We start from the raw sequence: 19,131 nt of genomic DNA, 5'->3' as shown, positions 1-19,131 counted from the left end.
CCTGATGGGCAAGTCCTCACCTCTGGCCCACCATGGCCCCCACCAAATGGACATGGCACTCCTAACTCACCCAGCAAAGAAAGGCAGAGCATGTATTTACAATCTTTAAAAACAATGCATTCAAAAAGCATGCATGTCTTCATCTCATCCTTAAGGTGGGTGTGGTTTCCCCATCTGAAATGGTCAGCCCTCTCCCCACCAGCCCAAAGGCAGTCTGCCCTTCAGACCACGTGCGCACGTGCATGTCACTGCAAAGCTTGCCTTGACCACCACAGCTGGAAGTGATCTTGGCCTTGCCTCTGAACTCATGTCGGATATGTAGTCCATTCAACTCAGATGGCATTTTACATTTACTGCCTGGCATACTTAGTCATCTTTTCACATGTGTAGGTCTGTTTTCAACAAGCAGATAATAGGATGTTCAAGAACAGGAAGATTACCATCCTTTGTTCTTTCCCTCAGTGCCTTGCATTTGTTGGCTGATGGGAAACAGGCAGAGCACTCAGGGAGAAACCTACAAAGGAGCACCCCACCTGCAGAGGCCCACCTGCAGCCCAGGATGCTGAGAGGGCAAACATACCCTATTCCAATTTCGTAGGGAGTAAGCTTGCATTCATGGTGAATCACTGATAAAAGATGTGCAATGGGTATATATGAGGGTACCTCAAAAAGCTCATGGAAAAATAGAATCTTTCCATCAACTGTTTGAGACCCCTTGTATATATAAACATCTGAGGCTTGGCTTGAAGAGCAGCTTCCTCACAGTTACAGCATGAAGCTATATACAGAGAGAAAGACTCAGGAACTCTGGACTTCCCTTGCCAACAGCATCACCTCTCAAAAGGTAAGAGAGGTAACAAAAGGAACGTGTTTCCGAACTTAAGTCAGACCAGCAAGGAATAATCACCTGGCTGCAGAAGTAACAGGAACCTTTGTGGATGCTGTGGATTGAACTTTCTGATACCAAAGTCCAGGTATTAGAAACTTAACCCCTACTGTGACAGTGTTAAGAGAGTGGTAAATCGTTTTCTGGTCATTGAAAGGCAGGGCTTTGGAGAGGTGATTAGATTGAGAGGACCATGCCACAGTGAATGGATTCATTAACCATTTGATGGTTTAATGGTGGTCACAGGCATGGTTCTGAGGGCTTTAAAAGAAGAGCCAGTGAAGAGTTAGTTCTCTGCCTTGCTTCTGCCTTTCTCACGATGTGATGCTCTCTGTCACTGAGGTCACCATCAAAGAAGACTCTTACCAGATGTGCTCCCTGGACTTTGGACTTCCCAGCCTCCAAAACTGTAAGCAATAAATATTGTTTCTTTACAAATTACCAGTTCCAGCTATTCTTTTGTAAGGAATAGAAATGGACAAACACAGAGGCAGATGACCTTGAGGGCAAAAGGCAGAGCCCCCCAGGAGGCAAACTCAAGGCTGGGAATGCTGTGAGCCAGGTATTGCCACACTGAGTCCAAGCCTCCTATGACAGAAGAAAGGGATAGGCAAGGAATGAAATGCAAATGCGGGGATATAGACAGGTCCAAGAGATCAGAATGCTGGAGCAGGAAATCAGAAGAGCCCCGGGAGGATGGTAATGAAGTCTCGAATGAAAGGTTTCTGGCCAGGAGAACACCCCACTCAGACCTTCATTTTAGATGGCCCAGCCCTGGTCCTAGCCTCTCCATGCCCCTCCCTGTGGGTGTCCAGGCTGGCAAGCACATGCTGGCAGCCAAATGGTTCACCCCACTTTCTGGTGGACTCCAGGGGCTGCTTACCCCAGAGCATGGGTAGATATGACTCAAAGACTATTCTTGTGTGCCCCTCAGCCTCACAAATGCCATCACTGAAAATCCATGACACATGGGAAGAGTTAAGATTTAACTTGAATTGTCCCAAGGAAAAAGAATGTTTATGTAGTAGACAAAAATGGCAGGGCTGGAATGGGGGATGGGGAGTTGTTTAATAGGTATAGAGTTTCAGTTTTAAAAGATGAAAAGAGTTCTGCAGATGGGTTGCACAACGATGTGAATGCACTCAACACTACTGAACTGTATACATAAAAATGGTTGAGATGATCAACTTCATGTTATGCATATTTCATCACAATTAAAAATGTTTTCTCAGATGGCAGGATCAGTGCGGTAGGGAGGTGAAGAGTATTTAACCTTTCTGCAAAGGCAGCAGTAGCATAAGTATGCAAGGGCAAGAGTGGTGAGGGTGCAGGCTGGTACACACAGGAAGCACCTCCCCACCTGTCATTTAAAGTGTCACAGCTTACCAAGCCCTCCTGCCCCACATGAACCTCCACAGTCCCTGGGGACAAAACTGGACCTACATCATGACCTCCCCTTAGACGGTTACTCTAAGAGCCATGGCACTTAGAGGCCCATGCAATGGTTGTCACACGTCCCTGCTGCCTTGTGAAGCAACAGCCAATCACCACTCTGATGAAGCCTCCCCTGTGGAAAGCACTGGGCTTTTCTATCCACAAACCACAGCCCCAACACAAGACTTTCTAACTTTGCTGCCTGTAGAGGATTGGATTCTGTCCCCCCAACTCACTGAAGCTTGAATTCAATGTCCCCCAAGTTTTATGTATTAGAAACTTAGCCCCCACTATGATTGTTAAGTGGGTGGGAAATCCTCTTTCGGTAATTGAAAAGTGGAGCCTTGAGGAGGTGATTGGACTGTAGGACCGTGCAGTAGTGAATGGATTAAAAATGGTGGTCAGTAGCATGGTTCTCAGGGCTTTAAAAGAAGAGGAGAGTCTGTCTGTCTCTCTCTGCTTCCACCATCTTGCAATGTGAGACCCCCGAGTCACTGTCACCACCATCAGATGGACTTTGGACTTCCCAGCCTCAGAAACTGTAAGCAATAAACTCCATTTTTCTATAAATCACCCAGTTCAGTGTACTTTGTTATAAACAACAAAAATGGACTAATACGGAAAATTGGTACCAGAGAAGTGGGGTGCTGCTTACGACAAGTACTTAAAATGTGGATGCAGCTTTGAGACTGTGTGTTAGGCAAAGGCTGGAGGAGTTTGGAGAACTCAGAAGAAGACAAAAAGATGAGGGAAAGTTTGGAATGTCTTAGAGACTAGTTACATGGTGGTGAACAGAAGGCTGATACAAATTTGGACTGTAAAGACTCTTCTAAGGAGGTCTCAGAGAGGGCGGCCTGTGGCTCACTCGGGAGAGTGTGGTTCTGATAAGGAGGTCTCAGATAGAAATAAGAAGAAATTTATTGGAAACTGGGGCAAAGACCACCTTTGCTATGAACTGGCAAGGAACATGGCTGCATTGTGTCCATGCCCTAGGACTTTGAGGAAGTTGGAACTTAAGAGTTGTGAACAAGAGTATATGGCAGAAGAAATTTCTAAGCAACAAAGCATTAAGGAAGCTGCATGGCTACATGCAAAAGCCTATGCTGAGTTATGGTGGCAAAGGCACGACATAAAGCCAAAATGTGAAAGGGAAGCAGAACGTAAAGATTTGGGAAATTTGCAGCCTGGCCATGTGGTAGAGAAGCAGAGAGCTTGCAGTGGTGCAGCCCAGTGACCATTAACTAGGGAGATTAGTACAAACAAAGGGGATTATCAAGAGAAGGGGGAAAAGGCCCTGAAGGCATTGCAGAAGCTTCTGGGGCCAACCCTTCCATTTCAGGCCCAAACACCTAGAGAGAGAGAACGGTCTTAGGGAACAGGCTCAAGGCACCCTCCACAGGCTCGCTGCCCAGGACCACCTCGGGAAGCTGCTTCCAGCACCAGCACCTCAGCTACTTTGGCTGCTCCAGCTGTAGCTAAATTGGCACCAGGTGTGGCTGGACATGCAGCTTTGGAAAATACAAGGTGTTAGGTCTGCAGGCTTGCAGAATGCCAGAGCTGTGGAGGCTTGGGAGCCTCCACCCCGATTTCAGAGGATGTATTTAAAAGTCTGGGGGACCAGGAAGAGATCTGTCACAGGGGCCGAGTCACTGCATAGAGCCTTCACTAGAGCAATGTCGAGTGGAAGCATGGGGTTGGAGCTGCAGCAGAGAAACCCCATTAGTGCCATGCCTAGTGGAGCTGTGAGAGCGGGACCGCCATGGAGACCCCAGACGTGTAGAGCTACCAGAGTGGAACCCCGGCCTGGGAGAGCTGAAGTGTGGCCTGCAACCAAGCAAGCCATAGGAGAGGAGCTGCCCAAGGACTTGGGGACCCAACCCCCACACAAGCATGCCGAGGACACTGAACATGGAGTCAAGTTACAAGATTCACCAGCTTTCAGATATAAAGCCTGCCCTGCTGGGTTTCAGACTTGTTTGGGACCTGTTTCTCCTTTCTTTTGATCTATTTCTCCCTTTTGGAAAGGTAATATGTACCCTATGTTTGTCCCACCACTGTATCTTGGAAGTAGATAACATATCGATTTCACAGATTGGACCTTTTAATTTTGGATTTTTTAGCTGAAACAAGTTAAGACTTTGGGGATGAAATGAACATATTTGCATGTGAAAAGGATGTGAGTTTTGGAGGACCAGGGGCAGAATGTAGTGGATTGAATTATGTTCCCCCAAACTCACTGAAGCTTGAATTGTGTCCCCCAAGTCTTATGTATTAGAAACTTAGCCCCAATGTGACTGCTAAGCGGATGGGAAGTCCTATTACAGTAATTGAAAAGTGGAGCCTTGAAGAGGTGATTGGATTATAGGACCATGCAGCAGTGAATGAATTAAAAACGGTGGTCAGGGGTGTGGTTCTGAGAGCTTTAAAAGAAGAAGAGAGTCTGTCTTTCTCTCTGCTTCCACCATCTTGCAATGTGAGACCCCTGGGTCACTGTCACCACCAGATGGACTTTGGACTTCCCAGCCTCAGAAACTGTAAGCAATAAATTTCGTTTTTTCTTTATAAATCACCCAGTTCAGTGTACTTTGTTATAAGCAACAATAATGGACTAACACACTGCCTTCATCTAAACATTCCCATTGATCCTACCTCTGCCCATATCATTTGTTTATTCATCCATCTTTTCATTTGTTTATTGAACCTTTGTCAAGTGCCTGTCATGAACTAAGGACTGCAGTAGGCACTTGAGATTTAATAATAAACAAGAAAAAATCCCACCCTCATGAAGCTCACAGCTGAGTGGGAGCAAGAGGCAAATAAACCACTGGGAGGAACTCCAACATCCCCCAGGACACGGGTGGCAAGGCTGGTCCTGTGGCTCAGCCTTGTCTCACAGGGCCCCCCAGAAACATGCCTGACTTTACATTAACCTACACCAACTTACTGATGACTTTTCCTGCCACTCTCCTACTTGGAAACTCTCCCTTACATTAAACCAAAATCTGGCTCTCTCTAATTCCTGCTCTGTCCTCAATGCTTCTAAGCAATGCTCAGAATCCTCTCTCATTGCTGCACTGATGACAATCATGCATGATTCAAAAACCCTAGCCCAGGCCCAACCTTTCCCTTGCACTCTGGTCCCTTAAACCCTGTTCACCATATGGCATTTCTCCTCCATGTCCTGCCACCCTCCTGAGACTAACAAATCCAAACTGAACTGGTCCTCCCTTGCCACCCACCCAAAATGTCCCCAGCCTGGATCTCATTCCTTACTAACTCCTTTTTCCCCCCTCTTTAAGTTATTTGTGAATATCACTTTAATCAATCATTATCATATAAAATCTTTCTTCTAATATTTAAAAAAGTTAGAAGTAGCACCTCAACAGAAATTTCATCTTGGTCTGCACCACTGTCAATAACACAGTGTGCCTGATATTACGGAAGGAGATGATATGAAATAATATAAAATGTATCTGCATGGTCATTACACCTTAACATAGCAAAACCACATTCACCTTGTCACACATACATGTTACAAACTTCAAAAACCCTCTGCTGTGACTCTGGCTGTCTTTTTCTGAGTCTTTGCATTAAGGGTAGGAGACATGGCACCCAACAAACACGCCTGGTTCTGTCTTGAAGAGTGAATAGACAGAGTCCTCTTTCTTATTTCTGTACCTCTTTCTACCTCTGATCTCCATTAGTTTCCCTATCCACTTCCAAATTCCATTATAGTTGGAAATCCTAATTTTTCCTGGCTTACCAGGAACCCCCAACAGCTTTCCAAACAGAGATGAAAGGATATCTCACTCCCATCTTTACCAGGGAACTCAAGAAGAAAACTAACCAAGAAAAAGCGGCTGATCTAAACCAAAGGAAAATGTTTGGCTTCTCCCCCAAACCTCCGTGTAAACAGAGAGGTGGGATGGGAGGGAAGAATCCCACATGGGGCCACAAGAGCCCCCTCCTGCACCAGCTAAGATGACCCAGGCTGAAGGGAGCCTGCGGGCAAGTACTAAGGACAGAACAGGGGAGAGAGAGAGAGTGGCTGGCTCTTCTGCACAAGTTTGCCAGACATAAGTGAAGCTCTGTTTGGAAAAAAGAGCAGTAAACAATATCCAGAAAGAACTGACCTTAAGTGAGTTGGGAAAATTTTGAAGTCAGTCTAAGCCAGTTCAGACCTTGACACAGCACCTTGACATCTCCCCCAGGAGCGGCCAAGGCTTGCCTGTGCAGACACAACCTGACAGTCAAGTTGTTGAAAGTTCAACAAAGTGTAGAATCTGGAGGGAGCGCTAAGAAAAATAAAATTTAATTCCTTAAGCCTGAGCAGAAAGTCAACATTTTCAGTAAAAGTATATGTTATGCCCTCCATTGTCAAAAACAGGTACTAGTTGGAAAAACAGAAGTTTCTTCTTTCTTTACCAGCATCTTTCATTCTAAATTTGCTGGCCACAACTCATTGCTAGGATGACAGTAACTTAATAGAATGTTGGCATTAAAGCCATGCCATAGTTTTATTTATGAGGCTGACCTAAGCATCTAATTTTTTAATTGAACACAGGCTGTCTCTATTCTCTCCCCTGCCTCAGACTGCCCTGATCTATTTAGCTGATGATGTCTAAAAAATTAGCACAATTCTACTTCTTATTGGCATAGTCCAGAAATTGTTAGGTTCCCAGCTGGCTCCAGTATACAATGAGCCTTTCCATCTCTCCATACAGTAGCTCCACCTGGTGGGAGAAGGGACAACTGCAGGCTGTACAGTGCTGGGGTAAACACTTCCAAAACCACTTTCCTTTGCTTATTTACATTTATCAGACACTGAATATAAACTTCGTATCTTTTATTGGTATTCAAAGCATGTTGCCATTGAAATTAAGGAGCCGTTTACAGCTTGAATATTTTTTTTAAAAGCTGTCGGTCCATTTGCACATTTATTTATTCCATACATCATTCCTAAGTATCTCCTATGTGCCAAACACTGTGGAGGGCACTGGAGAAACCAAGGAAAACCAGACATGGTTCCTGCCATCCAGGAACTGAGTACAGATCAATAGAGAAATAGGTAAGTGATTAGACACAAGCAGCAAGAGTCTCAGGTGTGTCTGCCACCCCAGCCCATGCCTGGCAGAGTGTGTGCGCTCGAATATTTGCTGAAGGAATGCTGACTGAGTGACATGGAAGCACATGGTAGGAAGCACATGGTGCAGGGTATTTCAAACACACACCATATGTCAATACGCTAATACTAATGTGCTCATTTGGACACAAATTTTGGAGGAACAGGCACACACACCTCATCACAATGACACTAAATGATACACCCGAACTTTTCCTGGAAAATTTAGATACGTAGGACACTCTATTCTGCAAAAGCCAGTTACTCAAGGTCTTAGGTGAAACTAACATTTTAATAAACACAGTCTCCTCTGCACATTTGGTTAACAATGTAAAGTCACATGCCATTTGGTTACAACTGGAAAGTAGAGATATACAAACCTTTCTTCTCTTGCTTGTCTCTGCTCTTCTCTCTTGTCTAAGTATGTCCGGCTGATGGAAACATGCAGAACAAATAGGAAAGGAAAATAACAGAATTAGGTACTCATAAAATTACCAAGAAATTATTAACACTATATAAATCCCATTATTACCTCAGAAATGGAAAATGGTTGTAGTTGAATTTTTAAGTCAATTTTAAAGGCTGTACTTTAAAACAACATACAATGGATTTTAAATAAAATCACAGGGATGTCAGAAAACATGGGATTATTGGATTTAGTCAGAGATACTAGTAATTACTCTTTGGAAAGAAGTATACAAGGAAGGAGGAAAGAGAAATTTTAGAAACATACATAAATAAAATATGGCAATTACAAGCAAGCACAAGTTTACAGAGGTGATTAACATCCAGTCGAGCTCTGGTAGGTCTACTACATCCATCTTAAGAATTAAATCTATGGGGGCCCAGTGCTTTGTTATTTTGTGTGCACTCCACAGTTTGGACCTTCCTTCCACAGCCCAGGATTCTCTCTCCACATGCATCACACTCGCAGTTTCCATGCTGGAATCACTGGAAGCTCTTGCTTTGTGCATTCTGTTTCATCTGTACTCACAAGATACAGCCACTTTGTCCAATTTTAATGTTTTGTTTTGATGTTCCTGCTGGTGAGGTTACAACCTGAATCTAAGTTTAAGACTATGTGGTCAGTCACCTGTCGGGACAAATTGTTTTCCTGGAGAATCCTGACCTCGTGGTTCTCTACACTGGACCTTATAAAAGGACAGTAAGTTAGAGAGACTAAAGCAGGTTAGGAGGGGGAGAAAAATGCAACGAGAACTCAAATTTGTCATCATTTATAAACTTCCATCCTCATCACTTTCCACACTTGACATAAAATCTCTTATAACCCAGAAAGCTTAAGGCCATATTCAACAGAAAGAACGATAGATAAGAAAAAACTTCTAGATTCCTTGCAAAAAGCACAAGGAGATAAACAATTTAAATCAATGAAATGTCAGCCACTTGGGCAATCCCAGGGACTGCTTTATAAAGCTTTTCCTATTTCCTTTTTTGAATTCTTTTTCATTCACATCCTCAGAAATATGGAACTACAGTCACCATAAATAATAGCTGCCTATGATCTGTCCTGATGATTAGCATTCCTTCCTGGATGGGGGTCATTTTGCCAGGATCTCTGTGTTCTTAAATGACAAGTGAGAATCATGTGGAACCAAGAGCAAATAAGCAGTTATACCCGGGTCTAATCCTCACTGTCACCATATATGCATATATAATATGTGTGTGTGTACTTGTATATGATGTAATGGCTGAATATATATTACAATGCACTCTTGTCCTATTCTCGTATACTTGTGGGACCCCCATGACACGAATGTTTGACATTTTGGTATTATTCCATGGGTCCTTAAGGCTCTGTTTTTTTTTGTTTTTTTTTTTAATTTTTGTTTCTTTTGTTTAGATTTCAGACTAGATCATTTCTATTGTTCTATCTTCAGGTCCATCAATTCTTTCCTCTCTCATCTCCGTTCTGCTATTCAGGCCATCCAGTGAACTTTTTATTTTCTTTTTATAAATGTTCAGTTCCGTATGTGTTTTCATTTAGTTCTTCTTTATATCTTTTATCTTTCTGCAAAGACTGTGTGTTAAAATTTTCCTGGTCTTGTGTACGACAAGTTATTTTGGATTGTATTTTGTACATTTAAAATATTTTGTAATGAGATTCTGGGTCTTATTTAAACTCTATGAAGAATCTTGATGTTTTGGTTTTGTTTTAGCAGGCGATCAACCAGGTTAGGTTCAGCCTGCAAGTTCTGTCTATTTTTAGTGCTATTCAGAACAGGCCCTTGTGCACACGAGCTAGTGGCCAGTCTGGGACCTGGGTGGGGTCTGCTCTGTACTTAGTTCTCACAGCCTGTGGTATGCTGCTTAGGTTCGAAGCCACATATACACAGGTCAGACATGAACTCAGCAGTGCTCTCTCGATCTCCCTGCTCCCTGTGACTTTCCTAACACCTTCTGGCTTTCTTGGGTTTCCCTTCCTGGTTCTCCAGCCAGAAAGCTTGGGCTTCATTTTTCCTGCTCTGCTGAGTGTTCCTGGTAACTTCATCTGCATCCAGGGCAAAGCAGCAAGAGGACAGAGGGAAAAATGATTTGCCTAGTACCTGTAGGGTCATGGCTCCACTGGTCAGAAGAAGGGTTCCCCCCTTCGGAGTTTTAGGCACCTGCCTGACACTGCTGCCATCCCTGTGCTGCTGCAGCAATATTGCTTTGAATCCAGGGTAGGAAAGAAGGAAAACAGGAAAAAGTATGAAAAAAAAAAAGAGAGAATTTCTCTATTCTCTAACCCTTTGGTGTGCCTACATCCAGAAAGAGAGGGCTTCTCTTGGAGCTCTTTTGGTCCACATTTGGTATGTGCTTCAAGGTTTTTGGGGTGCCTTTAAGTACATGCCAGGTGGTATTAGAGATTTAAAAAAATGGTAATTCTCACTGGTTTGGTGGAACTCTGAACGCCAGTCTCCTTCTCCAATTCACTTGCTCCCTTTTACGTTTCAGAGTTTTCAGAGCTCCATACATTCTGTCCATACTGATGGTTGTACTCAATGATATGCCAGAAGTGTGCTGATTCTATTTTCCCCAGAACTGGCACTGTGTTTTAGGAGGTTTTCAACCAGACTTTGAATGTGTAAGCTAATCTCTGAATTTTCCATGTATTTCAGTCATATTCCCTGCTGCTATTTGATGGTAAAATATGCAAATCTCTCAGAAACCCATAAATCAGTAAAAAAATTAACCTGTTCCAGGGGTTTTAAGAAGTTCTTTCCAAATGTGACAACTTCCAGAACTACCTCATGAGAAATGGTGCATCCAGGGCTGGTGCTTCCATATATCATCTGGTGGAAATCTGACAGCTCAGGTTATGCCGCACAATAACAGTGGAAAAATGATGTCGGTTTACTTCAGGCAGCCCATTCACCCAGTCTTACAAAAGCTAGGATTAGTATTTCACCCGCAGACTTGGGGTATTTGTTTTCATGAAGCAGTGAGTTACAGTTAAGTAACTTCACAACAACTCTGCTCATATTTTGATCATTTCTACAATTACACACACTCTTTTTGGCTTCCGGAAAAAAACAAGTTATTGAATCTGCAAATCCGCAGTGACAATGCCTCACATTCCTTGTAGATTTAACTGGGAATAATTAATAGAAATATTGTTTGCCAAAGAAACTGAACTGAGGAAACAGGAAGTAGAGGTGGGGAGAGAAATGAGAATCTAAGGAAGAGATGACGGGGAAGGGAGCGGGGGAGGGAAGGTACAGGAGGAGGAGAAGGCGGGGAAGGAGGGAAATGCAAAGGAGGTAAGGGAAGAGTAGAAGGAACAGAATGTGTAAGGAAAGCTCAAGTCTTGTGCCTTCCATGAAGTGCTGCACTGCCTGAAGCCCAGGGGAGGGGCGGGGAAGGAGGTTGACCTGGAGGAGCAGGAGAACTCAGGTGAACTGGCTGAAGGAGAAGCAGAGGGACGCTGGACTTGGCAGTGCACACGGGCCAGGACATGGAACCTGGAATGGGTCACAGCCAGGACTACATCCTTGGAGCTGGACAGAGACCAGGAGATCGGGGGCAATGGGCTGGGAATAATCAACACGACGACTTTTCACCTTCTCATAGGCAGAGAGATTATCATTTAAAACCATATACTGAAGATTACTACAGGAAGCAAGATGCAAACTAGAAAGTGGGAAAAGCATTTTCTCTTAGGCATCCAATAGAATATGAATAAAACATGAGGAGTGTTAGGGAGAAATGGCAAATTAAGTTAACACAATTAGGCTCTCTGTCCTCAGGAAGGCCTGGATGAGACCATTTTAGATAATGGAAGACCCAAGAATACACAAGTCCCTAATTATATTTGGCTGTCTGTGCTTCCTGCCATATGGTTAGAGAAAGAAAGGCCATAACAAGCCAGACCCAGTCTATTTTCGGTATGCTTTGCTCTTTCTTAAAGACACAGACAGAATCTGAAGCAAACACATTACTTCCTAAGCCTTTAACACCAGTATTAATCATATACACCTATACAGTCATATGCTTTAATTTTCAATTCATTGTTTTAAAAAAGCATAAAATTCTTCTTACTCGAATTTGTTTCTTTCTTCCCGTTCTATCCTCTGCAATCTTTCTTCTCTCTCCTGCCGCCGCTTCTCTCTCTCTGCTGCCAGTGACTCTTGGTGCTGCCGAAAGGACGAGGTGAGGAGACCACTCAGTGGTGACCTAAAGATACAACGAGTTAAGGCTTTAGTTGCTTGGCCTATGATTAAAAGTACCGATGCACGAATCAGAAAGACCTTGGTTAGAGCTGAGGATCTGATAAGACCTAGGTAGTGCTTGGGGAAAATTACTGAGTGTCTCAGGTCTTCTGCTTCCAAATTGTTGCCTGTAAATGGAGGTAAATAACCTGCTTCAAGCACTAGTAGGATATATATAAAATACCAAGCAACATGCTTGCCATGTTAAGCAGTCATCAATAATGGGTATTGATAAGAGCATTCCAGGAATACACGTAAAATATGAATATATTCTCCATATATTTAAGGTCAGCCTACGTTAAGACTTTCATGAACATGAATCAACATTCAATCTAAAACTGTTTCCTACTACACATGTACTAAAGATACTTTATCATACACCAATTCTAAATATACTTCCTCAAAGTAATTGTGTCATCTGAGATAACACATGAGGAGAAAAAGACTAGCAATGGAATTTCACCCTGTGTCAAGAAATCTCCAAGAACACTTAGCATGTTCAAAGGACAGCTCTTGACGACTGGTGAAACCACACAAACAATCTGGACCGTTCACTGAAAGCAGCATGATGGGGGTGGCCAGCTGTGTGCAAGCCTCAGTGGGAAACCATGGGGGTGGGTATCACAGGAAATGTTAAGTCGGAAAATGGGTGGGAGAAGGGAATATTAGGTAACTGCATGAAAAATAAAGAAAGGGGTTAGCTGAGGAGTCTGCTGGGCCTCTGGGGAATAATAAACAAAATCTGTTATGGACAATTGGACCTTCATTTATGGGAAAAAAATTTCCAAAACTAAGATACAAATGTTTCAGAAATATATTTTGTCAATTTATTTATCCAAGGATATAGCCTCGGTAAAATCCTACTAGAATTCAGTAAAAATATGCCTGCAGGGTGGGGATTACAGGTCTCTTAGTGCAGGAGAAAGACGTTGCTTCTAGGAGCATAAAGTGATACAATCATTTTGGAGAAACAACACATTTGAAGATGTGCATATTCTATAATCCAGCAATCCCACCTCTAGGTTTACTGTTGCTTGCGTAAAGACAACATACAGTGAAGAATACTATGTATACATATAGCAAAGAATGCTTTGTACTGCTAATGGTTAATAATTAGAAACAACATAAATATCTACAAATAGAAAACCAAAAATAAACTACAGTATATTTTTACAAAGGAATACTCTACACCTAAGAGTAATAAACTAGGGTAATACAGATGGTTCTCAGAAGCACAATATACTGAGAGTAAAAAGCAGTTTGAAGAATAGGGACAGTATGCTAACATTTCTATGAATTTAAATACATGCAAAGTAAAACTGTACACTACTGAGGGATACATGGATGTTTGGTAAAAATATAAAAATATATATGGTAATGAGAAACACCAAATTCAGATTAGTGATCGTCTCTAGGGAAGAAGGGAAATCAAAGGGATGAGGGTTTCAATTTCATATATGATGTCCCTTACTGCTCTATAATTTTCTGCAATTATCTAAAATTTTCTGTCAGCCTGGAATATATTTTTTGAAGTCATTTTATTTCTCTCTGAGAATTAACAGTCCTCCTCGGGTGTTACAAGTACCGATGTACTTGAGCTAGCTGCTCAGCCCGAGAAAACATAAACGGGACTATATCAAACTAAAAGCTTCTGTGCAGCAAAAGAAACAATCAACAGAGTAAAAAGACAGCCTACAGAGTGAGAGGAACTATTTGCAAACTATGCATCTGACAAAGGATTAATATGCAGAATATACAAGGAAGTTAAACAACTTAACCATAAAAAACAAACAACCCGATTTTAAAAATGGGCAAAGGATCTGAATAGACATTTCTCAAAGGAAGACATACAAATGGCCAACAGACACATGACAAAATGCTCAACATCACCCAGCATCAGGGAAATGCAAATCAAAACCACACTGAGATATCACCTCACCCCAGTTAGACTGGTTATTATCAAAAAGACAGTGAATAACAAACGCTGGTGAGGATGCAGAGAAAGGGGAAGCCTCCTACACTGTGGGTGGGACTGTAAGTTGGTGCAGCCATCATGGAAAATGGTATGGAGGTTCCTCAAACAACTACAGATAGACCTACCATACGATCCAGCAATCCCACTGCTGGTTATATACCCAAAGGAATGGAAATCATCATATTGAAGGGATACCTGCACTCCCATGTTTATTGCAGCTCTGTTTACAATAGCCAAGAGTTGGAACCAACCTAAATGTCCGTCATCAGATGACTGGATAAGAAAAATTAGTGGATAAGGAAAATGTGGTATATATACACAAGAGTGGTATACTATTCTGCCACAAAAAAAGAATGAAATACTGCCATTTGCAGTAACATGCATGAACTTAGAGAAAATTATGGTAAGTGAAATAAGCCAGGCACAGAAAGAGAAATACCACGTGTCCTCATTTGTAATTGGGAGTTAAAAAAATAACCAAATAAATAAAAAGAGAAACAATCACAATCACAGTGACAGGTTGAACTTTCAAAGAGAACAGAACTGAGGTTACCAGAGGTGTGTTGGGAGTGGGGGGAGGGTGAGGGAGGAATTGGTAAAGGGCCATGAAAAATGATCATGTTGTATATTTGAATATACTAATTATCCTGATTTGAGCATCACATATTGCACACAGGTATTGATACTCAACTCTGTACTCCATAGATATGAACCATCAACAATGTTTCAATTAAAAAAATTAAGAATTAAAAAAAAAGAATGATTATATTTTGTAATGATGAATATGCTAATCATCCTTATTTGATCACATATTGTACATAAGTATTAATAATCAACTCTGTACCCCACAAGTATGTACAGTCACTTATGTTTCAACAAAAAATAAATGTTTTAAAAAGTCCCTCTTGGGTGGATAAATAACTCATATTTATTATCAAATATATCTGAATCCCCAAACTAGCTGAACATCAAAAGTTACAACCAGTTCCAGAATTTAGAAACAGAACAAAAAATTAGGTACTCTACACAGGAGAATTTTTTTGGGGACTGTTTTGCCCCTAAATGGGGAATCGATTCAGCCCAGCTTACCCACCTGTCCTATCTGGCCTTCTCCTCAGGCACTAGCAGCCTCACCTCTGAGTTCTCTTTTCAGAGGCAAGAGAGAGGAGCAACACTGCTGGTTTACATCCTTGGGTGAGGAGCAAAACGAGGACCTTGCCATGCCCCTTACACTTCTGACTTCGGCTTGTTCTTCTAAATATCTCGGCTTTTATAACAAGTCATTAATGGCTACACCTGGTCACAGTGAAGCTTCTCTATATCAGACATTAACATCATTTCCTTGTTTAAAATTGTTTAGAATCAGGGTAGCATTAGAACTTGAGAAAGTTAGCAGTGTCCAATTTAGTCAAGTAGATGATGTCATTCCTGGGAGACTCTAAGGAGAGGACATGTAGATCACCCTCCTGCCCACTTGGGCCTTGCAAAGGCAGATCCCATATTGGCTCTGAGGCCAGAGTTCATCCATGAACACACCAACAGACAGCATTAACCATACATGAATTTTCTTTCTTTAATAATTTCAGTACTGAAAGAACTGAAATGTGAGCTTCTAAATGAAAGCAATAAGGAAGGGTTCTTCTTTCCCTGAACAAAGCAAAATGCTGGGATCAATTAAAGATCCAGTCTCTTGAGTGCCCTAACAGATTACTGTAGCAGGAAGAGAGAATTGAAGGACCCCCCCATGAGCTTATCTGTCCTGGATGCCTATAAAACCCTTTGATCATATTGGAAACAAAGGGTTATAAATATAATACTAATAAGTTAAATTTCTCTAGGTCACCGGCTACCCAGATAAGCTCAACATGTGGGAATTTAAACCCTGGTCTTATAAACCCTGTTTCTAGAAATGGGCTCAAGGTATTATACCAATGCTGGACTGGTCTGCATTTTAACCATACAAAGGAGATATCCCAAATTACCATTAAAAAAACCACCAAAATTCAAGATAGCATTGTAAACTCTTTGTTATAAAGGCATCTTCAACAGACTTCTTTTGCATTGTTTTTCCAGGAAAAAACCTACTATGATTAGAAGTTGCTATAATGTTTACCTTAGCTGGTCTGGGAATAGCTATGGCATAAAGAAATGAGCACAGGGCTTTAAATGAGAAACTTAAATGTGGCTGGTCACTTAACCTCTCTGGGTCTCAATTGACTTGTTTGTAAAATGGGGATAATCATACTTCCAACTCATGGAGGTACTGTGCATTTTAAATGAGAGTGTAAATGAGAATTTTCTTAGAACAGTATCTGGGCAACAGATGGCACTCAATAGATATTACTTTATGTTGGGAGTCTAAAATTTGTAGACAGTGGGGATGGGGAGGTGGGAGGGGTTGCACTGCTGTCCCCAAGGCCAGGTCTGGAGAATGACACTGGCTGTTCCCAACCTGACAAGCTCCAGTGGGCTGGGGGTTTGATCTGAGCCTTCCCATCATGGCTACCAACCAGGTTAGTCTTCAGGACTGTGCCACACTGGCACGCACCTGGAAAGCTGAAGTCATCTGAAGTCACACCAGAGGCAGCTGCAAGCAAGTGAAACCATATAGGAATGCAGGTGGCCAGAGGCCAGAGAAGGATTTTGCAAGAGTGAGACAAATGGCAATGTTTAATCTTTGCCTCACCAGGCCCCGGGGGCTGATCCAGAAATCCCACCTGGTTAGAGCCTCCCACACTGGGACATCTGGAGCAGGAATTCTATTTCACCAAAATATGGTTGGTAATAATAGTTAACATTTATGAAGATGATATGGTATATTACTGACTTTACAAGTAATAGTTCTTTTAATGCACACAACCTCTTGTACTAAGTTCTATTATTATCCCTTTCTTTATAAATGATGAAACTGAGGCATAGAAGTATTGCATTTAGGATGTAGCAGAGCTGGGCTTTTACAGGCCTGTCAGCCCAGAGCCCCAGTGTTGATCCATGTCTCCTCCTCTCCGCACCATGGGTCCTTCATAAAGTCCCATTTCTGCAGCACTTATCACAGTACATGTAGCAGCATAATTACTTATTTTTTCATTTCTTCCCTAGAGATTACCACTCCCCAGAACTTGGTCTTTATCATTTCCATATATGTTGTTACATTTTCCCTTGGCAGCCTAAGTTTTGGGGTCAGATCCCATTTTCTCATTCATCTCTGCCATAGCACATAGAAGCAGCTCACTGTCTGCCTGATGAATCAATTAACTATTGAACAAATAGGATGTGTGAAGTCAGAATAACTTGGACATGCTAGTCCCAGTGCTTCCATACCCCAACCCATTCTCTATGGGAAAATGCATGATGACAACCTACAGAGAAGGTGCTTTTTGTGCAAGACTTGTCCCCTGGCAACAGCTGAGCAAATGCAGGCTGGGCTCCTACCCCATAAGCAGCCCATCCAAAGGCAGGCTGTCTGGAGGCATGGGAGGCTCCTGGTAAAGAAGGCAGAGCTAATCACAGGACCTCACCCCGGACTGAACTGGAAGGCAGAGTGAGAATATGCAGCTGGGAGAAGCAGAGGCCAAAGGGTCTCGGAAGGCCCTTGGTGGCCCTATATGAGATCAAGTTATGACAGGTCGGAATAAAGAATGAACCCAAGTTATAAGCAGAAAAAATGATGCTGAGTGTGTAGAGAGAGGGAGGTGGTGGCAGCAGGAAGCAAAGGGACAGGTGAAAGAGAACCATGTGGGGAGGGACTGAGACATGTTAATGACAGAGCAGAGGACAGAGCTAAAAACTCCCACTTCTGGGGATACCCGGCTGGCCCTGATCTCTGGCACAGGGAGGTGGATGTGGAAGGAGGAGACATGACTGCTTGGCCAGCCTTCCCTGGATGCACAGGAGGCCTGTCCCATGGCTCTGACAACCCAGTGTGCTGACCATCGTGGGAATTCTTACCTAGCCTCCCATCGCTGGGAGTATACTGAGCTTAAAGGAACCTAAGACACAAGAGAAAGGGAATGCAGGGCAACAAGAAATTGCAGAAATAACAGTAAATTTCAAGTTCAAATTTTTGGGGAAAAAAGTGTTACTAGAAGAGCCAAATCCAAAAGCAGCATGCATTGTAGAGCACCACCTTCCCTTTGCAGGAGAGATTACGGGACATCTTAACCCAGAGTTCACCCTCAGGAGCACATGCTCACATCTGACGGCTCCATACATGTCTTCCTGTGAGGTCTCTGAGCTGCACTGACAGGCTCCCCTGACTGTGTGTTAATGTTATTTGTATTCATGTTCTCCTGACCAAGAGACCTTGGTTCCAAGAACTTCGTCCCTCACTCAGTAAGTCTGAATCTGTGCTCATCCAAAGAGTTTTACAAAACTCTGTTTTGTTTTAAGAATATACAAAGAACCACAAAGGGAATTTAAAGTGCAGCTGGACACTAGTTGCTGAATAAATGACATCGAAATTGTCTAAAGAGATGGGCCAGCACCCACGCCTTCACCAAACTGAGGCAGGAGGGGGACTGCACCCCCTGGTGTGTGAATGTGGCAGTGCCCCTCAGCATTGTCTTCCAGTCCTGAGGCTGGCACAGCTCCGAGGCCAAGGCTGTGGGTTGAAAATGCAGAGGTGCATCATAAGGCGAGTGCTTAGAGGTCACGGAAGCTCATCGCTCAGTTTTCAGATTTCAGCACAGAGGCCATAGAAAGTTCCCTAAAGAAAGTATCAGAGCTTTAATCTTTTTTAATTACATGATGACGTAGGCTTTCCTTCCTATGGAAAATATACTGTGCAATCAGAGTGGAAATCAATGGGAGAATGAGATTTTAAATTCAAATATTGGTTTAGCACATATTTGAGGACCATATATATACATCAGAGAGGGATTTCCGTCCATAAAACAGTGGGATGGAAAGATAAGAATGCAGAGCTGGAAGGAAAGGAGTCCCAGGGTGGCTTTGGCTACCCATTTCCTCCCCGACCATGGACTGGCTTCAGTAGCGTCCTATAGTC

General features: G+C 42.7%; 1 protein-coding gene across 2 annotated transcripts in view; it reads right to left on the bottom strand.

Annotated features, from left to right (window-relative positions):
• The window catches only part of FHOD3 (formin homology 2 domain containing 3), a 478,616-nt gene that overhangs the window by 82,782 nt on the left and 376,703 nt on the right, over positions 1-19,131 (bottom strand). For both annotated transcript variants that reach the window (XM_063076795.1, XM_063076796.1), the window contains 2 exons: positions 11,982-12,116; positions 7,823-7,873 (listed from right to left, as the gene is read on the bottom strand). In XM_063076795.1, coding sequence (XP_062932865.1) covers positions 7,823-7,873; positions 11,982-12,116 — 186 coding nt within the window. The remainder of the gene's footprint in view (positions 1-7,822; positions 7,874-11,981; positions 12,117-19,131) is intronic.

The sequence above is a fragment of the Cynocephalus volans genome, chromosome 13 (genome assembly GCF_027409185.1).
Source record: "Cynocephalus volans isolate mCynVol1 chromosome 13, mCynVol1.pri, whole genome shotgun sequence".
Taxonomy (NCBI): Eukaryota; Metazoa; Chordata; class Mammalia; order Dermoptera; family Cynocephalidae; genus Cynocephalus; species Cynocephalus volans.
Note: the sequence above shows the minus strand (reverse complement) of the source record. Positions and strands in the feature narration are given on the sequence as shown.